The sequence below is a fragment of the Glossina fuscipes genome, unplaced genomic scaffold, assembly GCF_014805625.2.
Source record: "Glossina fuscipes isolate IAEA_lab_2018 unplaced genomic scaffold, Yale_Gfus_2 111, whole genome shotgun sequence".
Lineage (NCBI taxonomy): Eukaryota > Metazoa > Arthropoda > Insecta > Diptera > Glossinidae > Glossina > Glossina fuscipes.
This window is the reverse complement of record NW_023998454.1, coordinates 1,188,769-1,213,920: the sequence shown is the minus strand read 5'-3', so window position 1 is coordinate 1,213,920 and position 25,152 is coordinate 1,188,769. Positions and strand designations below refer to the sequence as shown.

The 25,152-nt window shown below is 34.7% G+C and overlaps 2 protein-coding genes across 2 annotated transcripts; one reads left to right on the top strand and one right to left on the bottom strand.

The window, feature by feature from the left end:
* Nucleotides 1–714: 714 nt before the first annotated feature.
* Nucleotides 715–4,054, bottom strand: LOC119639029. The gene is made up of 5 exons (XM_038036201.1): nucleotides 4,004–4,054; nucleotides 3,831–3,868; nucleotides 3,668–3,768; nucleotides 1,154–1,672; nucleotides 715–968 (listed from the first exon to the last, which is right to left on the bottom strand). The coding sequence occupies exons 4-5, from the start codon at nucleotides 1,227–1,229 to the stop codon at nucleotides 715–717; spliced, it is 330 nt and encodes a 109-aa protein (XP_037892129.1). The 5' UTR covers nucleotides 1,230–1,672; nucleotides 3,668–3,768; nucleotides 3,831–3,868; nucleotides 4,004–4,054.
* Nucleotides 4,055–17,602: 13,548 nt separating this feature from the next.
* Nucleotides 17,603–23,210, top strand: LOC119638944 (sodium-independent sulfate anion transporter). The gene is made up of 6 exons (XM_038036085.1): nucleotides 17,603–18,415; nucleotides 21,445–21,665; nucleotides 21,730–22,051; nucleotides 22,122–22,283; nucleotides 22,344–22,630; nucleotides 22,737–23,210. The coding sequence occupies exons 1-6, from the start codon at nucleotides 17,923–17,925 to the stop codon at nucleotides 23,208–23,210; spliced, it is 1,959 nt and encodes a 652-aa protein (XP_037892013.1). The 5' UTR covers nucleotides 17,603–17,922.
* The last annotated feature ends 1,942 nt before the right edge of the window (nucleotides 23,211–25,152 follow it).

The following is a 25,152-nucleotide window of genomic DNA, read 5'->3' as shown; positions in this document are numbered from 1 at the left end:
AGCATAACCAAAGATAAGTAAAATCAAAATATTTAATTGATAAAATTTTTGTATTGTAATTATAACGATACTATAATAAAACTTTCATTTAAATAAAAACAAAATGACAAGCAGCATTTTAGGTGAATCTAAATTGCAACAAACGGTTAATTAACAATTTCAACTCGATATACACAGTAGTGTTTTTCGTCACCCGACAAAGATGGCGTTAAATTCATTTCAAAATTTGCATTTCTAACTTGGCTTCACTTCCGCAAAACATATTTCTTTGATATCGGTGCGCGGTGGGCAGGCGCAAAACTCAGATGGTGGGAAAAACTCTGCCATTGATAATGATAATAGTAACATTGATAAGCCGGTAGGCTAAAAGCCATTATCTGGTTTTTCCCTTACGTTGCTTATTAAAAAAATCCCCTTTTATTGAGACTGGAGAGAGCACAGAGTTGCTTTCAATAAATGCAAACATATCCGACAATGATAAAATTCGTTTCAACTATGGTAAATTCTTTCCAACCACGATGAAAATCTCCCCAAACATTATAAAAATGTCCCCGATCCATACAAATCGCAATGGAAATGATAAATGATTATCTCAATCTATTTCCCTGGCATATTTATTTGTACCATTTTTATCTTTTTCCCTTCTTGATCGTTACTCACAGCGTAAAAGACGAGAATTTTATCGTTTAATCATACATTTCATTTTTATTTATTTTATGTGGCATCAGAATCGATCGTAATGACGATCATCCTCGTCAGCCGCATACTTTCTAGTATATAACATGAAGCCAACCAACCCCAGTAGCGCACGTAACGTAAACGTAATGGTAGTAGACTGTATATTTTGGATTGAAATTGCGTCGCCGTATGGAGTATTCGGTTTTTTATACAATTTTGCTTGTTTAATTGCCATTCGATAGCACTAAAAACAGAACAGTTGTCTATCTTAGCAAAGCATTGCGATGTTCCTGTTGTAAACCTTGTTGCTTATTCAAATGAATTGAATGCGTTGGACTAAGAGGTGGCTTAACACGCACAATGCCACAAATGGTGACTTCTGGCTGCTTTGCGTTATTGTCGTCACCATTTCCAATTTTCTGCGAAAATTTTGGACGAAAACTTCTTAATGCAGGCCATTTGCTTTCTTCTCAATTATGTTTCTGACGTAATTGGCGAAAATTTGGCGGTTTAATACGGAAACGACCACGAGGCATACAGTAGGAGACCATGATATATTAATAAAATAAACGCAACCAGTTTGATAATGTAACCTTGAACGCTTATGCGTACAAACAAAAAGAGTATAACATTAAAAGAGTGAGAAGGATCATGTCTATTTCGGTGTCGAATTTTAAGTTTTCTCTCTTGCCTTTGTCTTATCGATTTTAGAAAGCCGTTGGGTGCTGGTCCCAGCTGGTCCAACATTGTTTCGATGCAATTGCCATGTTTTTATGCATTCAATTGATATTCAGGTATCAGTTTAAGTGTCACAAACACTGCTTGCCAGTTGCTGCTAAAGATGTGTACCAATTATCAAGCTTCAACGCGGAATTTGGAATTTTCGGCTTGTCAACTGCTATTCATCAAGGACGACCGGACAAAATCTAATCAAATAAATTTAATGGTATCCAGTCGTGAGCTTTTGTAAGCGACGCTCGTGCTGCATCAATAGCTAAAAAAATAAGAATAATACAATTATATAACAAGATAATAACCCCTGAGAAATAAAACCTCTAAATAATATCGATTTTCGACGTTTCATTGTGAAAAACTGAATCTTACACTAATAGAATCGAACATAAATTTCATGTACTAACAGAGTCGGACCTTAATTTATCACACTTTAACAGAATCGAAGCGTTTCAATTTATTGAACGAAACTCTCGTGCTCTCTCCATTCAACACATATGGTACTTTTTTTATAAACTATGTAAAGGAAAAAATGACTATTGCGTTAAATAAATTATTAGATCATAAAGAACAAATCAAAGTCGGTCAGCGGCATTAGCTTAGCGGAGAAGGAAGATACTTAATTTAAGAGATGGCACAATAAATCAAATGGAACAAAATAACGGTTTCACATCCCGCATTTTAGACATAAACTTTGTGTATAGATTGGCGCTTTTCGTTGCCACTAGTGTTTCTCTTTGTTCTCTGTCATTTGAAACTTTAATTTTCTAATCTGATACAAATCAAAAATGTTCGTTAGTCACCTTACAGTGAATCATTTGTTTTTATTTTTTTCAAATCCGCCTGAGTAGCCGAAAGCGAGGAATCTCGACTAGTCAATGGTCGTGGGTTCGAATCCCAAGTCCGTTAGAGTTTTTAATAAAATCCGATAGCCTTAGATGCTATTGCTTTTAAGAGTTTAGTCTTAGAATTTATTTCTCTGGCTAAGTTAATAATAATAATAATGATAATAATATTTTTTTCAAAGACATTAACACATTCGTAGTTTTTCACGTGCCTGTCTACAAAAGTCACTACAGCAAAATATATCAAGTGAAAATGGCCCAAGAAGAGTTTCACAGACATTTCCGTTTAATGGCCGAAAGAATCTTAAATTCTTGGAAAAATCTTTGTTTAGCCCCCGAGCATGGGAGGAAGACACCGTTGGCAAGTAGTTCATCTTTGATTTGTTGCGAATTAACTCGTTATCACTGTTGCATTCATTTCTTATAGGTGGTCTAAAATAGCGTGGCGCACGCACAGCTAGTGTCTGTACAAGAATTTATTTCGATATTTATTTAAAAACTGCTTTAGTATACTTTTGAAGCCTTGTTTCGGTCCGAGCAATATGCTTTAGTGGTTAAATGAAAATAGAATAGAGCCGATTGAAATAAATAATATAAGCGGTTGGGTTGTAACACGCAAAAAATAGTAAAATATGATTTTGAATAAAATTAAAAAAATATATATATAAAGGAAAATTTAAATTAAAGAAAACAAATGGAAAGAGCAAGGTCGAGCAAGGTCGATCATTCAATTCTCAACACCAATTCGACTAGTGCAAATACCCATTCACGTTGGGGATAACTCGTCAAAAATTCCTTTCATGTAAAATCACACTATCCATCAAGGCTCTCATACAGTATACCCAAATCTAAAAAATATAATTAATGTGTTAAAGATTTTATTATTTTTCAGTTGTTTCCGTCATAGAGAGTCATAAATTAAAGTTTGTTGCTTATTTTTCGTGAGCACCCTTACATATGGTAAGTTCTCAAAAATAAACCGATGTGACCCAAATTCCCGCCACTGCTATGCTACCAGGGACCAATTTTCATTACATATACTAAAAATTGAACTATTTTCCCGAAGAGCTTGTTATTCATGAGAAACCTTATATGAGACTGAGCTAAAAAAATAGGCTCATATGGTTCAAATTTGATCTCGCTAACTTTCGTTATTTTATATTTTATTTATTTGTTATTTTTCATTTTTGCTCTGAGTTTGCAACAGAAAACATAAAAAAATGGAATTTTACGCTACATTATCGGTGATGACCATCAACGAATAATGAAAAGTATATGTCAAAGTATGTGTCAAAACGTATGTAACATCCATAAGGAAGCTTCAGAGATCCCACAAAGTATAAATATTCTTGACAAGCTTCAAATTCGGAATCGGTTTAAATATACCCGTCTGGTCACAAAAATTAACTTACCGGCTTTAAAAGTTGTTATAAATGTTGCAAGTTCTTGCACTTAGTATGGTAATGAGGATGTGCCAAAATGGTCGAGGGACACGCCTGCAGTAGCACGTAAACTAGGAAAAGAAACAACAATTTCAGTTTTATGCTTTCATTGCTTATCAACCGCGACACATACCACAATAAAAAATTTGTGTGGGAATTCTATAGTTTATCCTAAATGCGCAATAGAAAGCATCAGTCACGCCCATTCAATTTTCAAAATTTCGAAATATTTGTTTTGTGTTAAATATAAGTCCAAAATTTTACTTTCAAATGTATATAAACATTGAATAAAAATGGAAAACTTACATGAGGTATATCTCGCACTTTTGTCACTTTTGTGCTTGAATTTTGTACTTCGCAGGAATACGTAAAGTGACTGCAAAATAACACATGTTTTTTTGTTTACGGTTGGCATGACTGCTTTTGTTCGAAAAAGAAAAGCATGGCATCATTTACACACCTTCACAGAATTGAGTCAATTTTGTAGAGCACTGCGTGTATACTGCAAATTCTATATATATATATGGATCGCGACATAAGCATGACTGGTGTTGGGCACGATACTTGATACTTTAAACGGTTGAAATTAAGGAGCAGAGGTGGGAGATAGTTACTTGAATAACATAAGATGAATACTACATAAGATGAATACTACAATACCCGCAAATAATAAAAAACAAAGCAAAACTGATCTTAAATTGAAGTCGTAACGCGAGGTGAAAAACCAATAAAGAGTTTATGGTATAAGAAGGTTAAAATTTTTTAGCTGGGAATATTCTGAGCGATTGGAAAAATCAATTTTCAAGCACAGGCCTACGATTATTAGGTGTAATTAGCGCTTATATTGTACGACGGGCCATGAACAACGCATTGCATAAATCGTTGCTGTGAAAATCGTTGGATAATGCACTATATTTTTGTAAGAGGTCAGCGCCAATAAATTGAATGGCATTTAGTTTAGCCATATCTTCGCCGGAAGCTTTGCACTTTTAGCATTTGTTTACACCCTACGCTACAGCGAGTTAGTGGGGATATATGTACCGCTCAGTAGTACTTAACAAAAACACAATTTTTACTATGCCGACAGATCCAGATCCATTTTCTGTCCATCTGTCCACATATTATTGCATTGAACCTAAAAGTGGTAATTTTAGAGATATTTTGACCAAAATCTGTAAGCTGATACGTTTTGGCCCAGGGACGAAATGTAAAATGTTTGGGTGGGATGCGCCGACGATTTGAGCCCAATCCCAAATGCCCTTCCCCCCCTCCTCCTGCTATGAAAAATATGACTTTACATGGAAACAAAGCATATTTATTTACTAATAATTTTATTGTGAAAACATATAAAGAAATTTCTTAGACGAAGTGGTGTATTGTATTTGGCGGTTTTGTCCGTTTATAACGGTTTGACTTTATCATTTGAATTTTTTTTTTGCGACTTTTCCATTTCTTGTAGGTCCCTTCTTAGTTTTTCGACCAAAATCAAAGGTGTAGTAAAGATGTAGAAAAGAAGGCGAAGAAAAAATCGTGTTTTCTAAGAAACCATCTTCGGGGTTACCTTACAGTTAATTAAGTGACTGTGATTGTCATGCTTTTTAATCAAATGAAGAAATGTTTTGCTGCGTCCATAACTTACCTTAAGGAGGTTATGTGTCTGGCAATTGCAACACTCTCAGCCGCATGGCACAAATGTCTGTCCAGTTTTTGCTTATATGGAACGGGATAATTTTGTGTACGTGAAACCATCATATATCTTACTACAAATATATGCCTTCGGTATCTATTACGTTAAAAAAAAAAAAAGAAGAAAATGCAAAATATATCAAAAGACTTCATCCAAGCCGAATGTAATTTCTTTTGGTTTCACTTATTTCTCAAACTTTTTGGTTTTTTTTTTGTAATTTGAAACTTTTATAGTATGGCCCACCTGTTAGAACTTTAAAATCGTGTAAAAAATAAGGAAACAAGTAAGAAAATTATATTCGGTCGTGACCGAATCTTTTATTCCCATCACTTTTATCCTAAAAAAGACGAAGAAATAAAAGAATTAAATTTTCATTGTCTACAAAATAGAGAGGTCGCGGCTGAATTTTTCTATTTTCAAAATAAAGGTTTTTTTTCGCATAGGCGTGTCGACATAGTAAGCGCTTTCTTTAAAAAATTTGCATCACTTCCAAATTCGTTTGCAAATTTGTAGGTGATATGTACGTTTTCGCTAAAGGGGGAATGTTCACCACCTTAGTGCGCAGTTGGTCAGGCGTACAGACGCAATGACGGACATGCTTCGATGCATTCCGAATTTGGGACTAGCCAAAAATTTATACGCTTTATGGGGTCTTTGAATTTTGTTTTTGCGCATTATAAAGGATGTGAAAAAATGAAGCTATGACAGAGTATAAAACTAAACAGGCGTTACATATTCTTCTTATTTATACGGGTATAAATATACGTTTAAGTTTTTGAACATTTATCTGCTGTAATATTTTATTCCTCTTTCGTGTCAGTTCACGCAGTGCTGTGGGCGTGGCCTTTGGCCAATAAATAGCAGAACTTCCAATGTTTCAGCCAAATTTGAAGTCAATAGTCCCATGTTTGCGGCCAGAAGAATTTTTACGATAGATATCACACAGACGGACAGGCGGAAAGACGGACGCGCTATTGAAGAATTCGATGCTAATCAAGAAAATATACACTTTGTAGGGTCTCCGAAGTTTCCGTCAGGCCGTTGCAAACGTTCTGACAATAGGAATATATCCCGCATTCTTCATTGATGGGTATAAAAATGTACATAAATATGTACTAAAACGAACTTTTCTCTCCATTAACTTTGGCTTATAAACTCTTCTATGATATCGTTATTTCTAGCAAAGTGCAGCAATGCAATAGCTAAAAAGTCGGGCGTATCGTGAACCCTCAAATTTGCAAATATGTTAAATTTAACTCAGCGCAACAATATTCAAATAACTCCCCTTAACTATCCTTTCCGTCAACACAGACCAAAACAAATCAACGACCAATAAAGTTGGTTTGCGTTACTCCCATACATTTATAAGCAAATCTAAGTACATACAGATGCACTCCTAACATACTCATTTATGTATGGGTGCAGATACATGATCATGATGATGATGACGATGATGGGAACTTGTTTTATGGCGGCAAAAGGATATAAAACTATATGTAGAGCAAGCACTAGCTTCATGCTTCACACAACAACCGCAGTTATCGTTTGTTTAAAGTTCGGTTTTTTTATGTTTTCAGTTTTTTCACAGTCTTATTTTCAAAGGAATTTAATATTCAGTTTTCCGTTTTTTCTCTTCTCAGTTCTTTTTTTTTTGTGGTATAATAATGATTGTGGGTGTATATTCACTCGCCACACTAATAAACGTAATCCTGTACAGTTATGCAAACCACTGATAGCAAAAGTGAATTTTTATTTGAAAACTATGACGGTTTTCATATGCTAGCTATTAACAAAAGACAGAAAAAGTGAAGCAATATATAGAATTTATTTTTTGAATATTTACAGAAAAGCCTTAAACAAAATTTTAAATGTTAAAAATTTTTTAGAAAAATCGTACAAAATTTCTTTTACATAACAAAAAAGTCGAAGACTTTTTTTTATCAAAAACTCTATTATAATATTACTTCAATTTGCCAACGCATTCACACTCTTATATAAAGTATTTTTATTAATTTTACTTGCCAAGTTATTTTTTCCTATAAATTGGACGATGGAATTAATTTCCATCGTTTCGTGTTTGCATTATTTAATATGAGAAGAGAGCCAAGCCCATTTTACACCCTATACTGGTAGAGACACATGGTATATTAAGTTGTATGCAATGCTCACAAGGAGTTGAAATAGATCACGTTTTTTTTTTATTATTCATCCATCCAGTATCACTCTCTGAATGAGAATCTAAACTTTCCTTTCTACTGTACGTCTGTCTGTCCGATGTATTCTGTATTTAACCTACAAGTCGCAATATTTGAGATATTTCCTAGAAACGTTAATTTTTTACATTTTCCTTTGAAAAACCCCTGGCGATTAGGACCATCTTAACTTATTGGACTTAATTTCTGTGCGTATTAGTCAGCTCTGAAAAACGATGGTTCGTTCGCATTAAAATAGCGTTCAGAGCCACTAAAAATTTCTTTCCGTCCTTAGCACATCCACAGCGGTCTTCTTTCTTTATCTCAAAATTGACATTATCCAGGCCGTACTCTGTATTTTCACTTAGTTGGAATATAAACTTGCTGAGCTTTCCTTAGTGCTCCATGCATTTCAGTAGTAATCCGAAACAATAAAGTAAAATCGCCCGCAAGTGATTACATAAAGATATGAAACAATATATTTTAAAAACCGCCTAGAATACGGCAAACATTCGTTGGTTGGATTTATTACTTCGAAATTTAATGGAAATGGAACAAGACACGAAATAAAACGAAAGAAATTAATTCAATTATTTAGTTATACGTAATCGGTTGTATGCAAACAATTGTTTGTGTGTATATGTTTGAGGGCATATATGTTTAAGTATTTATTTTGCATATAAATATTATGATCAAATCCGCCTGCGTGTACACAGGTGTTTGCTTTTTCCATCGTATTTAAATTTCCGCCATATCTTACTTATGGTTACCGCATCCAGTATCAGCCGTAATAGCGACAGCTTTTGGTATTCATTGGCACGTATGGGGAAATTTGATTCAAATAATACACACACAGTTATATACATGGTTGTGCACATATGTACATATACATTTACATGCGAAATTCACAAGCAAACGTTCATCCAAACTCGTGCATTAAAAAGAATTGCGCTTATATTCATATAAACTAGTACGCGCACAAACCCACATTCATAAATATAGTAACGCTTACAACATACGTATGCACACCTCCTGTGTGCATATGAACATAAAAATTAATGTTTACTTTATTATTGAACATTATTGAGAAATTTTAATGGTTGTAAAATGTCATTGTATGTTTGTATGTTCGTCAATGAATAAGAGGGTATTTACATATGCGCACAGTTGTATTATAAGTTTAATATATTTATATATATACGTAATTTTGCTCATATCTGCACGTACGTGGCAAGAGTTTGCAATTCCAGCATTTCACTTAAACTTCTTGGACGTTTTATGAATACTTTACGTTTTGTACATAACAAGGTTTTCTCTCACGGTTTCACTTATAAGATTTAAAATTTGTTTGGTTGTTGCTGCCGTTGCTGCTGCTGCTATTACTGCTGTATTTCTTGAACAAACAAAGAATTATTTCCAGCACGGCGTTCAAACAGACTTAGACTTTTGAAATTCGTATGTAGGTTACAATAAGTAGCCTAACTCGAAGACGAATATCAGATACTCATCATCTAATCTATATTTGAGACATGCTCACACTCAACACTCATTTTTTCCAGTCCTACGAACATTCAAAATGCGTTATTATAAATTTGGTGGGAGTGCGTATGACACAATTTGAGACATGTTGAGGACGGCGGAGTAGATTAAAGAGATTGAAAGGACTAAATATTTGAAGATAAAAAGAAAAATTTTCCTTTAATACACGAGCAGATATATCGACTTGACTAAATCAGTTCTGATTTAATTATTCTACAAAAATTACGAGGCTATCTATTGACCGTCAGAATTTCATTATTCGGATTAACATACTGACCTTTCTCGATAGTGCTACATGCCTAACTCAAAAAGTCCTTACTGCCTTTTTATGTGCTTTTGGATACGTTTAATAATGATGTTGATTGTAAGAAATTCTCTAGAAAGGCATAAGCCTAAAAGTATGCCTCCTTTAGTGACTATAAACCGTATAATAATTGCGAACACACGCATACATAATTTCGTAGGTGCTGCTTAATATAAAGAATTTTAATGGCTACCTAAGGAAAATATTATTATTTTTAAAAAAGAAAATTTCACAAAGCTTCACAAACAGTTTGTTTGGCAGAAAATCATTAATTTAAGTGTGTTCTCATTTTAAACTTAAACAAATATATAAAATAAAATATACGAAATTTTGAGGAGATTTTATGGATATTTTCGTTAAAAAAAAAAATTTGGATAAGTTTGAAAACTCGTCGTTAAATCGCATGGTAGAGGTTAGGTTAGCAATACTCCGTTAAATATGGGCGCGCTAGGTGCTTAATTGTGATCATTTTCGCAATGATCTTTCAACTGGCTTTAACATCTTTTATATTCGGCAAATTCCACTTTTTGCCTATCAGACACGTTTGTACAGCCAGTTGGCAATCGCTATAGAAATTGATCAATTCATATTTGCAAAGTTTTCAATTTTCTTTCTCAACTTTTCCGATTATGCATTTCAAAATTCCAAGACAAGCAGTGAGACGAGGAAAGGAACTGTGACAGGGATATATAGATGGACTCGTTCAAATTATCTCAGAATCTTGGTAAAGCATATAGACATTTGCGAGCTTCATGGAATTTCCCATTTCCATCGATTTTTTTCAAAATCGTGTCCTCAATTGCTCAAGTCAACTGAAAATTATACCAAGAGACAAAACTCTTGTCGTATATTGAATAGAGACTTTGAAGAATAAACTACTGGTAAATACTTTTGTCTATGCTTTTTAAACAAATTTCATAATTAACTTCTAGTTTCGAGTACCTCAATAAATTTTGTGTGACTCCGATGTACATTGCTTTTTTGTTTTTTCTGTTCTACTTCGCATAAAATCTATTTACTTTGTTACGGGTTCACATCTACACACATCATATAGAGTAATTTTTCTGATAGGTCCATCTTCAAATCCTGTACATACATCTGAGCATTTTGTTGGGTTGTCTAGTAGTTGAGTTGTTGCTTCAATGCTGCATGCATACTCACGGAAGTGTGTCAGTGGCAAACAATAACAATAGTCAATGCCATCGCCTGAAAATGAAAATGAAAACTAACATAGAAAATATTTTTCAATTTTCAGCACGCGTTACTGGCAGTTTGATAGCAATTACAGAAGGAAGTGCATTACAGTTGCGAACGCAACGAGGAAGGGAGAGAGGGAAAGAAAGAGAGGAATAGAGAGGAGTGAAATAGAATGGAGGCGTATTGTTTTACGCGTTAGCGTGCTTTCTTTTCATTTATAGAGAACGCCAGAATGGTTGTTAGTCAGAGAGTACATGTGTGGTGAAAAGCCATAATGTGTCTATAACATCACTGTGACGTTGCACCGTACAAGCGATAGTGGTAGTATTAGCATTCATCATTTATGGCATCTGTGCAATTGAAAGTGCATGTGCTTGCCCATCAATATACTTTCCTCTCCCTAAACGCATGTATGCTTTAAGATGTGCAATACTTTGGGGATTCGAAGCAAACACTTGGATTATAACATTTTTTATATTTTTGTGATTTTTTTCCTTGCATTCTTTTCTTTTTTTTAAAGGAAATTGCTTGCGGTTGATATAACTAACGACTTAGTACTTATTTATATATGTGTACGAGTATTGTGACAATTTGCTTTACAATTGTCAAAGATTGGTTTATCCACAAAAAAAAGAAAAATTACAAACAAAACCAATTAGCAATTTTCGTTATAAAAAAGTTTTATTTTTAAATATTTTGTAAAATTTTGTGCAAAACATGTTCATTAAACCGCTGAAAAAAGCAAAAAAAATAACATATTTGAATTAATTTCCACTGTTTCATTTTATTTCTTTCATTGAACGAAGAAGATAAAGTGGATTACGCTCAAATTCATAGCTAAACGAAATGAAATAGAATCCAGGGATCGAGGCATTTCTTAAAGACTTTTGGCAGACATGAATTTCTCATAAGACAGTTTGCTTGGTGTTCAACGAAATATATGAAATTATAAAAAAAAAATGAATGAACGAGTGCGCTGAAGAAGCTTGAGTGTGCTTCTCGGTCCATTTAACAGCATAGGATAAGTGTTTTTGTATTTATTACGAATATTTTGCTATTAATTAATGGTACAATTTCCATAATTGCTTTGCACATTAATAGGTGCCTACAATTACTTTGGCCACTTTTATATCCATCACCGATGGACGAGGGGTATATTAATTTTCTCAAAACGTTTGCAACGTCGAAAATTGCGTGTTATTGCCGTGTAAAACGATACTGTTCGTGAAGGCTCTCATAATGAAGCATGCGCTAAACCCAAAACCAAATTATTAATGTGTCAAACAACGGATTTAGTAAAGGTGCTAGTGATTTTACTATTTTTCTATTGTTTCCGTCATAAAAAGTCAGCTACTAGGGACCAATTTCTATTGCATATATTAAAAGTCTGACTATTTTTCCGATATGCTTGTTATTCCTGAGAACACTTGTATGAAAAGGAGTCCAAAAGTTAGGCTCATATAATTCAAATTTGGTCTAATTAATTTTTATGTTATTTTTTATTTTATTTATTTATTTACGCTTTTTACTTTTATTACTATCCTAAATTTTCAACGTAAGACATCACTAAACGGACTTTTATGCCGGTTAATGGCTTACTATACCCATCAGCAAATAATGAGTGTCTATTCATTATTCGCGACGTATGCAACACTCAACAGAAAGCTTCAGAGACCCCTCAAAGGATACATATTTTTAATCAGCATAAAATTCTTCTAAATCAATTTAATATTTGTTGTAAACACTCTCCTCACCGCAAAAATGAAGCTATCGAATCCAAATTTGGCTGACACATTGGGAGTTTTTGTTCGCAGCCCAGTATTTAAAATAGGCCAAATCGGTCAAACGACACGCCCACAGTATTACGTAAATTGAGAACACGTCGGTTTTCACAAAAATATATAATTTGTCTTTTGTTCATTACTTAAAAACAATAGCAAGTAAATGGACAAAAATTTGAACGCACATTCTATGGATGATGCTGTAGAACCTTACATTGTAGTATATCGAGGTTTAATTTTTTTCTTTTTGATACCTTCATAATGCGCAGAAACAAGCTCCAAACCCCATAACGTGTACATATTCTTGACCACTGTAAGATTTGTAATGCTCCTGAACATGTCCGTCTGTCCATCTATCTGTCTGGGTAACTGTGTAGAATCAGCGGTAAACACTCTCGCATTAGCGAAAATGAAACTAACGCCAACAAATATGCAAAATATTTAGAAATGACGCAAACTTTTCATAAGACTTGCCTAAACCGTCCGCACGCCTATGCGAGAAAAAGTTGTATTTTGAGATTAGCAAAAATCAGCTGCGGCTTCTCCATATTGTAGAATATGAACATTTTGCCGCTTTACCGTTTCTGTCTTTTTTAAGGGTAAGGGTGATGGGTATAAAATATTCGTTCACGACCGAATATAATCGTCTTACTTGTTTCGCTTGAAGAAGGCATTTGATGACAAAATTTGGTACAATATATATTAATCGAAATATGTTCAATCGTTTTGTAAAGCGTTTTCGCATTTTTCTGGCAGCGAGGCGTACCGTGTCGAACGAACTTATATTGTCTTGACAGCGGTCCAATCATCGAGCCGTTTTCCCACTTCTACAACTTTGGGGAGCGTCGTGCCAGCCATGCCATGGTGTATCGATCCGAACAAATGATACTCAAAAACTGCTATATCTGGTAAATGCGCTAGCGGCAACAGAATTTCCCATTCGAGCTGCAACAGTGTGTCCTTGACAACGCCTGCAAAATGTGGACGAAATGGCATTTTCACTCAATTCGTATGGTGGCCATTTTTCTTCCTTTCCGATCTTTCTCGTCAGATGTGAACGAAACGAAGAAGCAATTGATCAATCAATTGCTAAGCTCATCGAAAGTTCTCTAAGAGTTTCAGCTAGACTTTCGTCCAATAAGCTTTGCAATTCGTTGTCTTCGCACTTTTTTAAACCTCTAGGCCGTTCTTCAAAATAACCACTTGGAAACAGTTGAGACCAAAAATGGCAAAAGAGATAGGAAGCAGCAGAACCATAGGCTTCTGAAAATGTTTGGTGGGCTTCGGCAACCTATTTCTTCAAATTAAATAACCAAAGCAATTAATGCCAGAATTGAAATTCTGAGCTCTACATGATAAGCGTCCAAAATGTTTGCAAGAACCTAAAATATTTCATTTATTTTTGTAGGTTGGTCATCTACTCGCCGATCATTATTCCGATCGAGTGGGAATCACGTTCTGAATTGATTTAAGCATGCAAGTCTGACTGTCTGTCTTTCTTTCTTATGTTCTTCTTACAGGTCGGAATGTTTGAGATGATTTGATAAAAGTTGTTTCACCAACATGGGTTGGTCCGAACACCATCGACCATCTTCCATAGAATGTCTTATTTTTGCAAGTCGTTATCTAAGTAACTGCATTAAGCAAAGCAATGATGTGCTATGTCTTCCTGTGATTTTCTTGTTGTCATTATCCTTTAAATACATCGTCAATATGTTTTCGATTCTTTCAGAAGACGACAACAAACCTTTTGGTATTATAATTATTTGATTGGCAACAAATTTAGACGAATAAGTGAAGGCGAGAAGTGTTTTTATTTTAACTTCGGATTTATTAAGAAAAATTTTCTTTGACGCTGTTATAAAAGATAGCTCTTTGGTTAATCAAAAACGTTATAGTTGGACTTTGGTTTAGATCTGAAAGAAATTAACTCAATATTTGCACATTTTTTTAAAAATAAATATTGAAACTGAGGCAACAAATACTTTCAATGAATGCTCTCTTATTCTGTTGGTTTCCTTCTTACTTTCGACAACTTGGCAACTAATTCCGAAATTTATTTACTTCTTACTTTATTTTCATTTACATATGTTACCTGCCCACCGAGCTATGAGCTTTGGAGAAAGTTTTTTCATTGCAGATTAATTTAAACTTATGCCAAAATAAATAAAAAGCATTTTGGCACAAATTATAACAAAAGCAAAGTCTTCTCTTTACTTATGTTCTCGTAAGCACACATAAACATTAATCTTTTCAAGGAAATCTCTTTGCTCCTTACGTTTTTAACTTTTTTTTGAAATTTTCTGGTTTTTATTTTCGCTTTTTTTAAATTTAGTACGTTCTTGACATAATCGACACATTAACACACATAATCTTGCGTATGAGTTACACATGTTACTCTGAAGGACGAGGGATATGTTCGATTTGTTCAAAGCCCAGGAAGAAGCTTAAGAGGTCCTACAAGACGTATGTGCTCTTGCTCAGCATCAAATTCTGAATCGATTTAAACATGTCCATCTGTACGTCTGTGTAATTCCTGTTTCAAGCATTCTGCCATATAAAAAAGGAAAAGCATCATAATAGGGCTCATCTGATTACCACTTCGTCTAGCACAGTTCTCTACTCACCACAAACAATAGTTGATAAGCCTGAAGCGGAAAATGGACGCAATGTGCCAAAAAACCTGGTATGATCAACTATTTATGGCGAAACCTAACTAGGAAAAATAAGCATTAAGTGGTACGCACAGTCTTTCTCGCCACATTGACGGACTGTTCCTCTAATTGCCTATTCAACCAATCAATTCAATTCTTATACTGACACCTAAAAAAGTGCTCATTTGTGCGTAGCGCCGAAAGAACAGGAGCCCTTTCCGCAGACGCATGGATAAGACGGAAATATGTGCAATTAATATTGAAAAATAGTTTAGGCAAAGTAGTTTTTATTCCTCACATGAAATAAACGCATTCGCTAAAAAGAAGGATATCTTTATTACCTCGATCAGCCTTTGGACACTGATAAAATCTTTGAAGCCGTTCTGCCAACGTATCGGTGGAAGATTTAAGGCTTAACTCACGAAATTAATCTCTGTCAAACAATCAATCTGAAGAGCTCCATTAAATGCGAAACAATGAAAGCTGAACCTCATGCAGATTGGCTAATTGTGGGTCCCATTAATGGAATCAAATATTTTCGATGGGTAATTGGAGACAACTGCACGCAAGGAGAGTCGCGTGTGATAAAAAGTATAGAATCAAGCAAGGCTAAAGTTTCCAATACAGAACCAATCTTCTTAATAGTTATTTCGTAAATAAGCAAATTGTACTATAATGCCAGCACAACGCGAAAGCATTACGTCGGATGTCACTATATTTCCAATAGTGGGCTTTTTGCTTATAATTCACGAAAAACTTTCATTGTGTTGGCCAGTTTGAACTGATTTGATTAGTAGAATTGTCAAGCACCGATACAGACACAAACGGGCAAGCAAACAGTAAAGCGAAGCGGTAGGCGCGCTTAATGATTTTATAGCAGGTGCGATAGAAATGACTTAAGAGAAATAATTTCAATCTGAGAAAATGCTTAAAATCTGCTCTGCTCTGTTTTAGTTTTACGCAGAATGTCATTTAAAACAAATTGAAAGCAAAAGATAAACAGAATTGAAAAAATTTTATTTTGCTAAACTAATTTAGGTAAATTAACAAAACGAGGGACAACCACTGAATAATTTATAAATGGAATACGGTCGGTGTCCAAAAGTGTTTATAAAATTTCCCTCACGCTTTCGAATGTGTTCGAAAGGAAGTTCAAATCCCTGTAATATGTGGCAATTTCAGTACTTGGCCGCAAGTTAAAAGTCGAAGCTTTTTGATGCAGTGGTTCTGGACTATTCGGACCAAGTAGCTCGTAATAAAATAGTAAAAGGCAATTGTCGCCTAAATCTTTATCCAGGAGGCGAATTCAATCTTGGCGGCATTTATACGTTCGGATCAAACGGTAAGCTATTGGTGAGCGTTGCCGTTTGATTTTGTGCCTACCATATACGCTGATATCAATCCGATAACTCTGTCCGCGACTATGGGTACAGTTAACTTTCCCCTCTCTTGCTTAGTCATTGCAAAAACCGCGCGGCACAAGCACAAACTACAGTTGAATATCGTGGGAACTACTCTACCTTAATATTACATTTAGAGAATGCGCGTAACGCTAGCATTGACATCAGTGCCTCTTATCTGCGGTTGGTTTTTGACCATTTAGTTTTGGGAGCCGAGCTATTTGTTGAATGGAGACAGGTAAATTCGTTTGAGAAAGTAAGCCAAAACTATTAGTTTGCGTCCATATTTAGGCATAAACAAGACGATTTTTCTCTAGCCGGTTCCATCATCTAAAACTATAAGTCTCAGTTCCTGGCGCCTTATGCACTCGAAAGTACATATCGGTACATAGCTTGTTTGCCAAACTGATCTACTTGAAACATCTAACCTCGTCTTTTGCAAATGGGACTTATGTCAAGCTTATGTGAAAGCAATGTTCAATTCAAACCAAAGTTTTGGTCTGATGTACGCACGGTATTTCTCATCTTAAAAAGCCTTCAGTGGTATAAATATATATATTTTTTTCATTGATATGCACATTCACGTAAATATGGCCATAAGCATGTGGATTAACTTATACAGCAACCGTTTTTTACTTGGTTTTAAAATAATTTTGGATCCCAGTGGTTTGCAAATTGGAAATAAAAAAATTGAAAAATGTTTATGACGTAATCATTGTCGGATTCCGTGTATACGTTAAAATCTACCGTTTCGTGTTAATGTTCAAGTATTGCTGTTATTGAAAATTTTTCAAAATCAAAAAAACTAAAAAAAAAAATAAGACGACAGAAGAGAAAGTCGTAGAATTTTAATATTTATATCAGGGGAGAAAAGCAACGACGAAGTCGCGATCGTTTGTCTCAATTTTCAATGTCATAAATTCTTAGATAAATTTATTTGTTATCTGTTGAAAAAGAGACAATTTTCTGATATGTGTACGCCCGACAATAATTGAAATGATTTAGCATCTTAGTCGTCATCGTACAAGCAAATCAACAACAACGATACTAAAGTTTATAACGACAGCTATACAGATTTATGTAAATATCAAAAAAAAAAAAAAAATAATAATAATAATAATAACAATATATATAATAAGTTTGTTTAATTTTGTTATTTAATTTTAATAATTTACACTTGATTGCCAGTATGGGCAGTTAATCCCTACTTGGGTTATAAGCGATGCTGCGCCTCTAGAAAGAGGAAATAACGAAAACTGAAAGCAAGTGTGAATTGTTTGACATAAGGTGATCAACGCGATTGTGTAGATATGGTTAGCAAACGAATACGAATTTCAAAGAACATTTAAAAGATTGCGACTTACGATAAAAGCCAAGTGAATGTTATTAAAATATCTCATTTTCCTTAAGAGAGATAAGCGATTGACACCTCTAATGCTGATTGCGTATTAAATAAACATTTTTTTTAACAATGGTTATTAATTGTCCAAATAAAGAAAAAGATTTTGAGGGGAATGAGCAAATGCTTAAAGAAGATGTAACGCGAAAATCTGGTGATAATGAAAAAAAAATATTTTCAACTTTCTCCGAGAAACACCGGTACGGTAAAGTGAGAAAATTATTAAGCAATCGTATACGTATACTTACCTGGATTCATCGTTACAATTGGCAATGGTTTGTTAATGATTTCATAGCTGGCATCACTTTGGGCCTTACTATTATACCAGAAAGTATAGCTTGCGCTCTATTAGCCGGCCTACCGGCGCGGTATGGCTTATGTTCAGCTTTTATTGGTTCATTTATTTACCTAGTTTGCGGTTCTATTGACACAGTTATTATGGGACCCACCAGCTTAGTGGCCCTAGTGAGTGTACAATTCACTGTAGGCAAACCGATTGAGTTCGCCTTTATTCTGACATTTTTAAGCGGCATCGTTCAACTAATAATGGGTTGCCTGGGTATGGGTAAGTAAACGTGTTACACGTACTTTCCTAAATTTTAAATACAAGCGAAGAAATTATTTAATACATTAATTATTGTACGACGTCAATATTCATTATTATATAATTGCACTAAAAATTCCTATGAGTCGGGTAAATAGAAAACGTCGTTTATTATCATAAATTACGTCAGTTGGTTTCTATTTGGTTTTCAGTTATCATTTATTGATGTACACAGAATTCAGTTACGACATATATTCAGTGGAATTAAAGAGTACTTAATGTTTAAGGGCTAAGCTAATTAGTATTTAAAGTCGATAAATAAATAATGGGAATAAGTTCATATTTAAATTTGTACTAAGTTGTATAAACGGATAGTTCCTTGACGGTCACGACGCCATTTATCAAATCAAGTTTGAAAAAAAAAGTCAAAGGACCCTCAAACTAAAAGATTGCTTGAATGAAGGCGACGTTATAAGCAGTAATTTACTTTTTCGTACGGATACACTATTTAATTTTTGTAAAACCATTTATGGATGGTTATGATATGAAAGTGCCATAGAAAATTGTAATTTGAGGCAATAAAAAACCATGATTTAATTGTCTTCTTGTTATACCCTTACAATAAATAAATAAATAAATAAATATATAAATAAATTAACGACATGTAAGAAAGATTCTGCTAAGTTTGTGGGAATAAATGTAACTTCGTTTTCTTCTTGTAGGCACCACTAAGAGATGAATGTACACCCGCCTTACTTTTTTCATACCCTTTATATTCTTGAGCAGCGTGTAATACGAAATTGATTAAGTGATGTCTGCCCGTTTGTGAGTTTTTGATTGTTGTTGGCACCCTCCTAGTCGCAAAAATGAAGACATTGACTTCAAATTTGGTAGAGACATTAAGAGTTTTTGCACGCAGGTTGAAAATGGGATAACTGATCAGAGCAGAAGCCCGTTGTGGATCGTAAACTGAACGCAAATCCGTTTTTCTTAACAAAAATTTGTGGATTTTTGCTCGTTACTCAGAAAGTATGAAAGTCATAAGGCTGAAATTTTCTATATTTACTTTACGAAACACTATTCTTTACGTGCGAAAATGGCGAAAATCGGCCATGTTCACACAAAGTTACAAATGATTAAATTTGATTTTTTCCCCTCTGAGGTTTTATGCTTATTTATTATAACGCAAGTAAGACGGAACGTTGAAAACTATTTTCTACATTCCCAATATGAAGATATATTATCTGCGGCTTAAAAGTGGATTAATTCTAAAATAGATAAGGAACACATCACGATGAATTTTTTCTTAATAATTCCCGCGATATGAATATCAAGTAAAAGACCTTGGAGACTAGAAGACGAAAAGCATAAACGTGGCTATGCGAGATCACTCAGGTCCTCTATTCGCAACTGTTAGAGGAAAATGATGTTAGGCAAGGAGATAAGAAGGAAGCTATGTCACAGTCGATATGTCCCTTTATCGGCAAAGCACTCACCGCCCATTCGACTCTACGAGTAAACTCTACCGCACATGAGATTTGAACCCGCGAACACTGCTTTCATAGTCCTGACTCTTATCTTAATAATTTGCATGAAATATTGCATACAGCAGTGCTCTGCACGAGTACCTTCACTCACTATCATCGACGAATTTAAAGTGAGTTAAAATTAATTCGTTTGTTTCCTAATCGTTTCGTAACTGCGAATGAATCGCACACTTATTCCTATGAGCAACAACCACGCGAAGAGGCGAAAGCGCAGTTTCTGCCGAGCGAAAGCGTACCAAAGCGGGCAAAGCGATAAATGTCGTTAGGAAAGATTACGTAGATTGACTTATTTGGACAGCATATGACGCATGCTAGACCCATTCGCACGTGAATACACTGCGAGTATGAGACTCTTTCCTGGCAACTTTTAAAATTGAACCCCGAATCGACGACGAATCTTACCAAATTTTATTCCCTTTATTCATTCAGATACTACTTCCAATCGATACAAAGCAGTCTTATTAATTAGCGTTGAAATGATCCCACTGCTGTTTCAATAACAAAATTTTCATTTCTTGAAAAAATGTATTTGTAGGCCGAAAATCATCTTGCCGAAGAACACACATATACTACATATTTCAGCTAATTCCTTTAAAAACAAATGAAAATCTTATAGTACAACAAAAATTCAAAAATTGTGCAACACTTAACAAAATTCGGCATTTATTGTCGTGAGAAAATACCACAAATTAGGCCTTTTTTCCGTGCAAGCCATAGTTTTTGTGAGAGCCATTGTATGGGATGAGTTTTCTTAACGAAAATCTCATCATTCTTCATTTATTTTCGTCACAAAATATTAAAAACTGGACTTCACTGTCACGTGAAGGTTCACTTTTCATTAGAATCCTATAGTTAATTCTTAGGTCAAGCTGGATAAGTCAATTTTTATCATGAACTCTGAAAAATTATATCTTCTTGCTACATAAATGCATACTTTTTATAGGAACGGTTGTTTTGGGTTCACATCCGATCTAAATTTTCTGCATCAGTTTGGTATACCGACATTTTCTCATTCAGCGATTTTTGCTGAGGAATTTTGAAAATTGGTTGATTGATTTTTTTGTACAACGATTCTCTCAAAATAAAATCTATGCGGAAAAATATGTGGGCAGTAGTCACGAAAATTTTCCAAATCAATCCAATTTCAGTGGTATTCATCTTTGGTCCGGAACACTCGGTTTCGTCAAAGCATATCGAAAATTATGACCTATAGGTAAATAAAAACAGGCGTACAGTTAGGCATAAGGTATTAAAGGGCGCATCTACTTCACGTTTTTCCAAATGTGGATTCTTTTTGGACGTTATAACTGCAATCCGCCGGCCGCAACTATGTTCGCGGCTTGTGACTGTGCAACACTATTCGCTATAACGTTTCGCCAAGTACCGATGAGACTCTCTTCACCTCAGGCACTTTGCCGGAAACGTTAATAAAAAAGAATGTTGATGATTCCAAAAACTTGCAAAACTTTACTTCTTTTCTCAAATTTTTTTAATATTTTCTAGGATATATATTCGAATTTATTTCGATGCCTGTTATCAAAGCTTTTTCTTCAGCTACGGCTATACTGGTTATGGAATCTCAAATCAAGGTTCTACTGGGCATAAAGTACTTAGTAGCCGGTTTAATCGAATCCATGAAAACTCTACTGAATCGTTATCAAGAAGCTAATTACGCTGATTTTGTGATGGGTCTTTGTGCAATAATATTTCTTATAATATTTGAGGTAATGGATAAGTAATCACGACATGTTTTTTGACCGACAGAATTTTATTTTGATTTATTCTCAGTCATTTGAAAAATTCTCAAAGCGTTCAAGTAGCAATAAAGTGGTCCGTTTATTATTTCGTTACCTGTCATTTTCACGCAACACGCTGATAGTAGTAATTACTGCTACTATCTCGTATATATCGTTGCTGCACAACTGTCATATACCGTACACGTTGAGTAAAAATGCTTTGTCGGGCTTACCTAATGTCACGCTACCGCAGTTCATTGTTGAAACTCCCGAGGAAACATATACATTTTGGCGGATTTTAACGGAATTGAATGTCGGAGTCTTTGTAATACCAATAATCGGCATATTAACAAATATATCTATAGGAAAATTGAGTAAGTTTGATGAATATAGAAGAAAAAGTTAACTCGTTTTGTGATAAATATAAATTTCTTTTAACGTTAGCTCCCAAGGGCTTGGTGGACACCAATCAAGAGCTGTTAACAGTGGGTCTGTGCAACGTTGCGGGTTCTTGTGTTCAATCGATGCCTACTTCAGGAGCCTTCACACGTTATGCCATAAGCAAAGCTTGCGGTTTGTGTACACCTCTCGCTAACTTGTATTCTGGTAAAAATGAAATATATTTTAAGCTTCACATCAAATCTACATATATTTTCTTATTGTTAGGGGTGATTGTTTTATTAGCTTTAAGCTATTTAAGCCCCTACTTTAATTTCATACCCGAAGCCACTTTGGCCGCCATATTAATATGCTCCCTATTTACTTTGCTCGATTTCAAATTACCCTGGCGTCTGTGGCATGACTCTAAACGCGATTTTATCGTATGGCTGGTATGTTTTGTGGTTTGCATTGTCAGCGGTGTGGAGGTGGGTTTATTTGCTAGCATTATCATCAATGTTTTGCACTTGTTGTACTTGTGGGCACGACCTGAAATAGCGGTGAAAATTCAAGAGGTATGTATGACACGACCCAAAGACACTATTATCATCATAATCATCATCATCATCATTATCATCATCATCGTTATCACAATGTTGTTTATTTTCTATGACGAAACAGATCGATGATATGCAATACATATGTGTTACGCCAGGCAATGCCATTTACTTTCCTGCCATCAATCATTTACGTGACAAAGTACTCAAGGCCACCGCTCAGTCAAAACAACGTATACCCGTAGTTATCGACTGCCACAAAATCAGCGGTCTCGACTTTACAGCAGCACAAGGTTTTGTAAAACTCGCTGGTGGCCTAAGGCATGACACAACTGAACCCGATGTCGCACATGACAGCAGCAGTTGCCAATCTGACAATGGCGCTGATGGCTTCGCAGGTGATACTTTACTTATATTATATCGTATGCAAGTTCATTTGCAAAAATTGATTGACAACGCAGGGAACTTGGTATTTTGCGATAGTGAGGAGAAAATACGAGAATTCCTTACACAAGAATCGTTGCGTAATGGTTTCATTAATCTTAAAGAGCATATAAGAGCTTCGATCGATTTAGGCTATAAAATTGAAATTGAATGATGTGAATGTACAAAGCGAGGAAAAATAAAGTGAAAATTAATTGAAACGGTAGTATTATTTCACAGATGAAACATTTAGAGAAATGCACAAAGCATAAAACAAAGGAAAAAGAAACGAAGCTGAAATATCTTTTGGTGTAAGCACTGTCTTTACGAAGGATTATAATTGCACCACACTAATGTAATTATAAATTTTAATTTAATTTAAGCAATTTAATGTCAAATCCAATTCAAGCTTTCCAAACTGTGATTCTCAATTATACTCAACTCCGCAGTATTCCTCCTTATTCCTGTCAGGAAGAATAGGTTTATCACTTTGAGTACGATTGTGTCTATGTCTACTCTAGTTGGTGGTTATTGTGCTTTGAAATCTGCAGCCTTTTTGCTTAAACTTTGCTACACGTTGTAGTAAATTAATTCGATCAGCGTGTAATCTATTAAATCGATAATAAATTTTTATTGGTGCGTCGGGCAACGCGTATCAATTTTTCAAATTTGTGTGTGTGTGCTAAAGCGAATTCAAGATATAACAGTAAATTTATAGGAATGACTCTTCGCCTTCTTCTCTATGTTTGAATTTAATATTTTTTTATATTACAAAAATATAGCAGTTGTAGTCTGCACTCCGCCTAAATTTAAGTCGTCTAGTTCACTAGCGCTTTATAACACATTCTCTACTCTTGCAACATCTGTGCTCAACACAATTTTTGCTATTCCCCCAAACGAGCAGCACTTTCCCTTACCTATGTACATATGTTACTTCTTATCACTCACTAAATTATTCCAAATTTAATTTTTCCTGACATATTATATAAAGTGGAAACATTTAAAGAGAAGTAAGGAAGTTGTATTCGCTATAGGTGATATGTTGTAACCATAATTTCAAGGATTAGAATTAAAAGATTTGGTTAACGCTAAATGTAATACGTTTTTTTTTTTTTGTTTGTTAAGATGCGTTATTTATTTATTTAGTTAAATACATCGCCAGTTAATACAGCTAAACACAAAATGAGTTAAAAAGATGATATCAAACAATTACAAATTAAAAGTAAAATATTTTTACTAAATTAAGACTAACAAATCCGCCTGAGTGGCCGAGTAGGCAACTCAATCAGCTAGCAACTGAACCTCAAGAGCGTTAGAGTTTTTAATAAGGCCGAGAGTCTTAGCTGCTAGTGTGTTACGACTTTTTAGTCTTGGAATTGATTCTCTAGCTAAATTTATAATAATAATAATAATAATAATAATAAGACTAACAAGCAAAGTTATATACCCCACTACTTAAGCAGCCACAAATTATATGTTAAACCAAGTAAGTAACCGAAATGAACGATTCATTCCTTGCAAGTGTGTGAAGAAGGAGAATGAGACATATCTATTAAATAAACATTTAAATTGCAAAGAATGAAATTACGGGAGCCAACAATTCGCCCTAAGACGAATTATGTGGAATTGAGAAGTCTTCCTAATAACGTAAATTAAGCAAGGCCCTTATAGCACTGAATCGTCCATCGAAAATAAATAGTAGAAGTCGTAAGCAATTTGTTAAAAAACACCAAGAAGGAGAAAAGAGCACATAATATTACTCTCCTACACTGCACTAAACGAGGAGGAATGAAGTTCCTCGAAGCTCTCGTAGGAATATTAAAATCAGGCCTATTATGCAAGTCTGATGACGAAATGTAAGTTTGAGTAAGTTTCAGGGAAAACTCTATTCCAGGAACCAATTGCTGCGCTCAGGAGTAGCCAAATGTTCGTACGGAGGTAATGTGTTCTATTAGTATCCCATTGTAATATTGTCAAGGCAAACAAGGAAAATTGTGTCTGGATTTCTGCAACCATATCAATTGTAACTGGGAAGCCAAGTGACGACGCATAAGCAGCTAACGGCCTTAACGTTTGGAGACCTTTCGTTACATAAGGATCATCAAATTCCTTTGAGC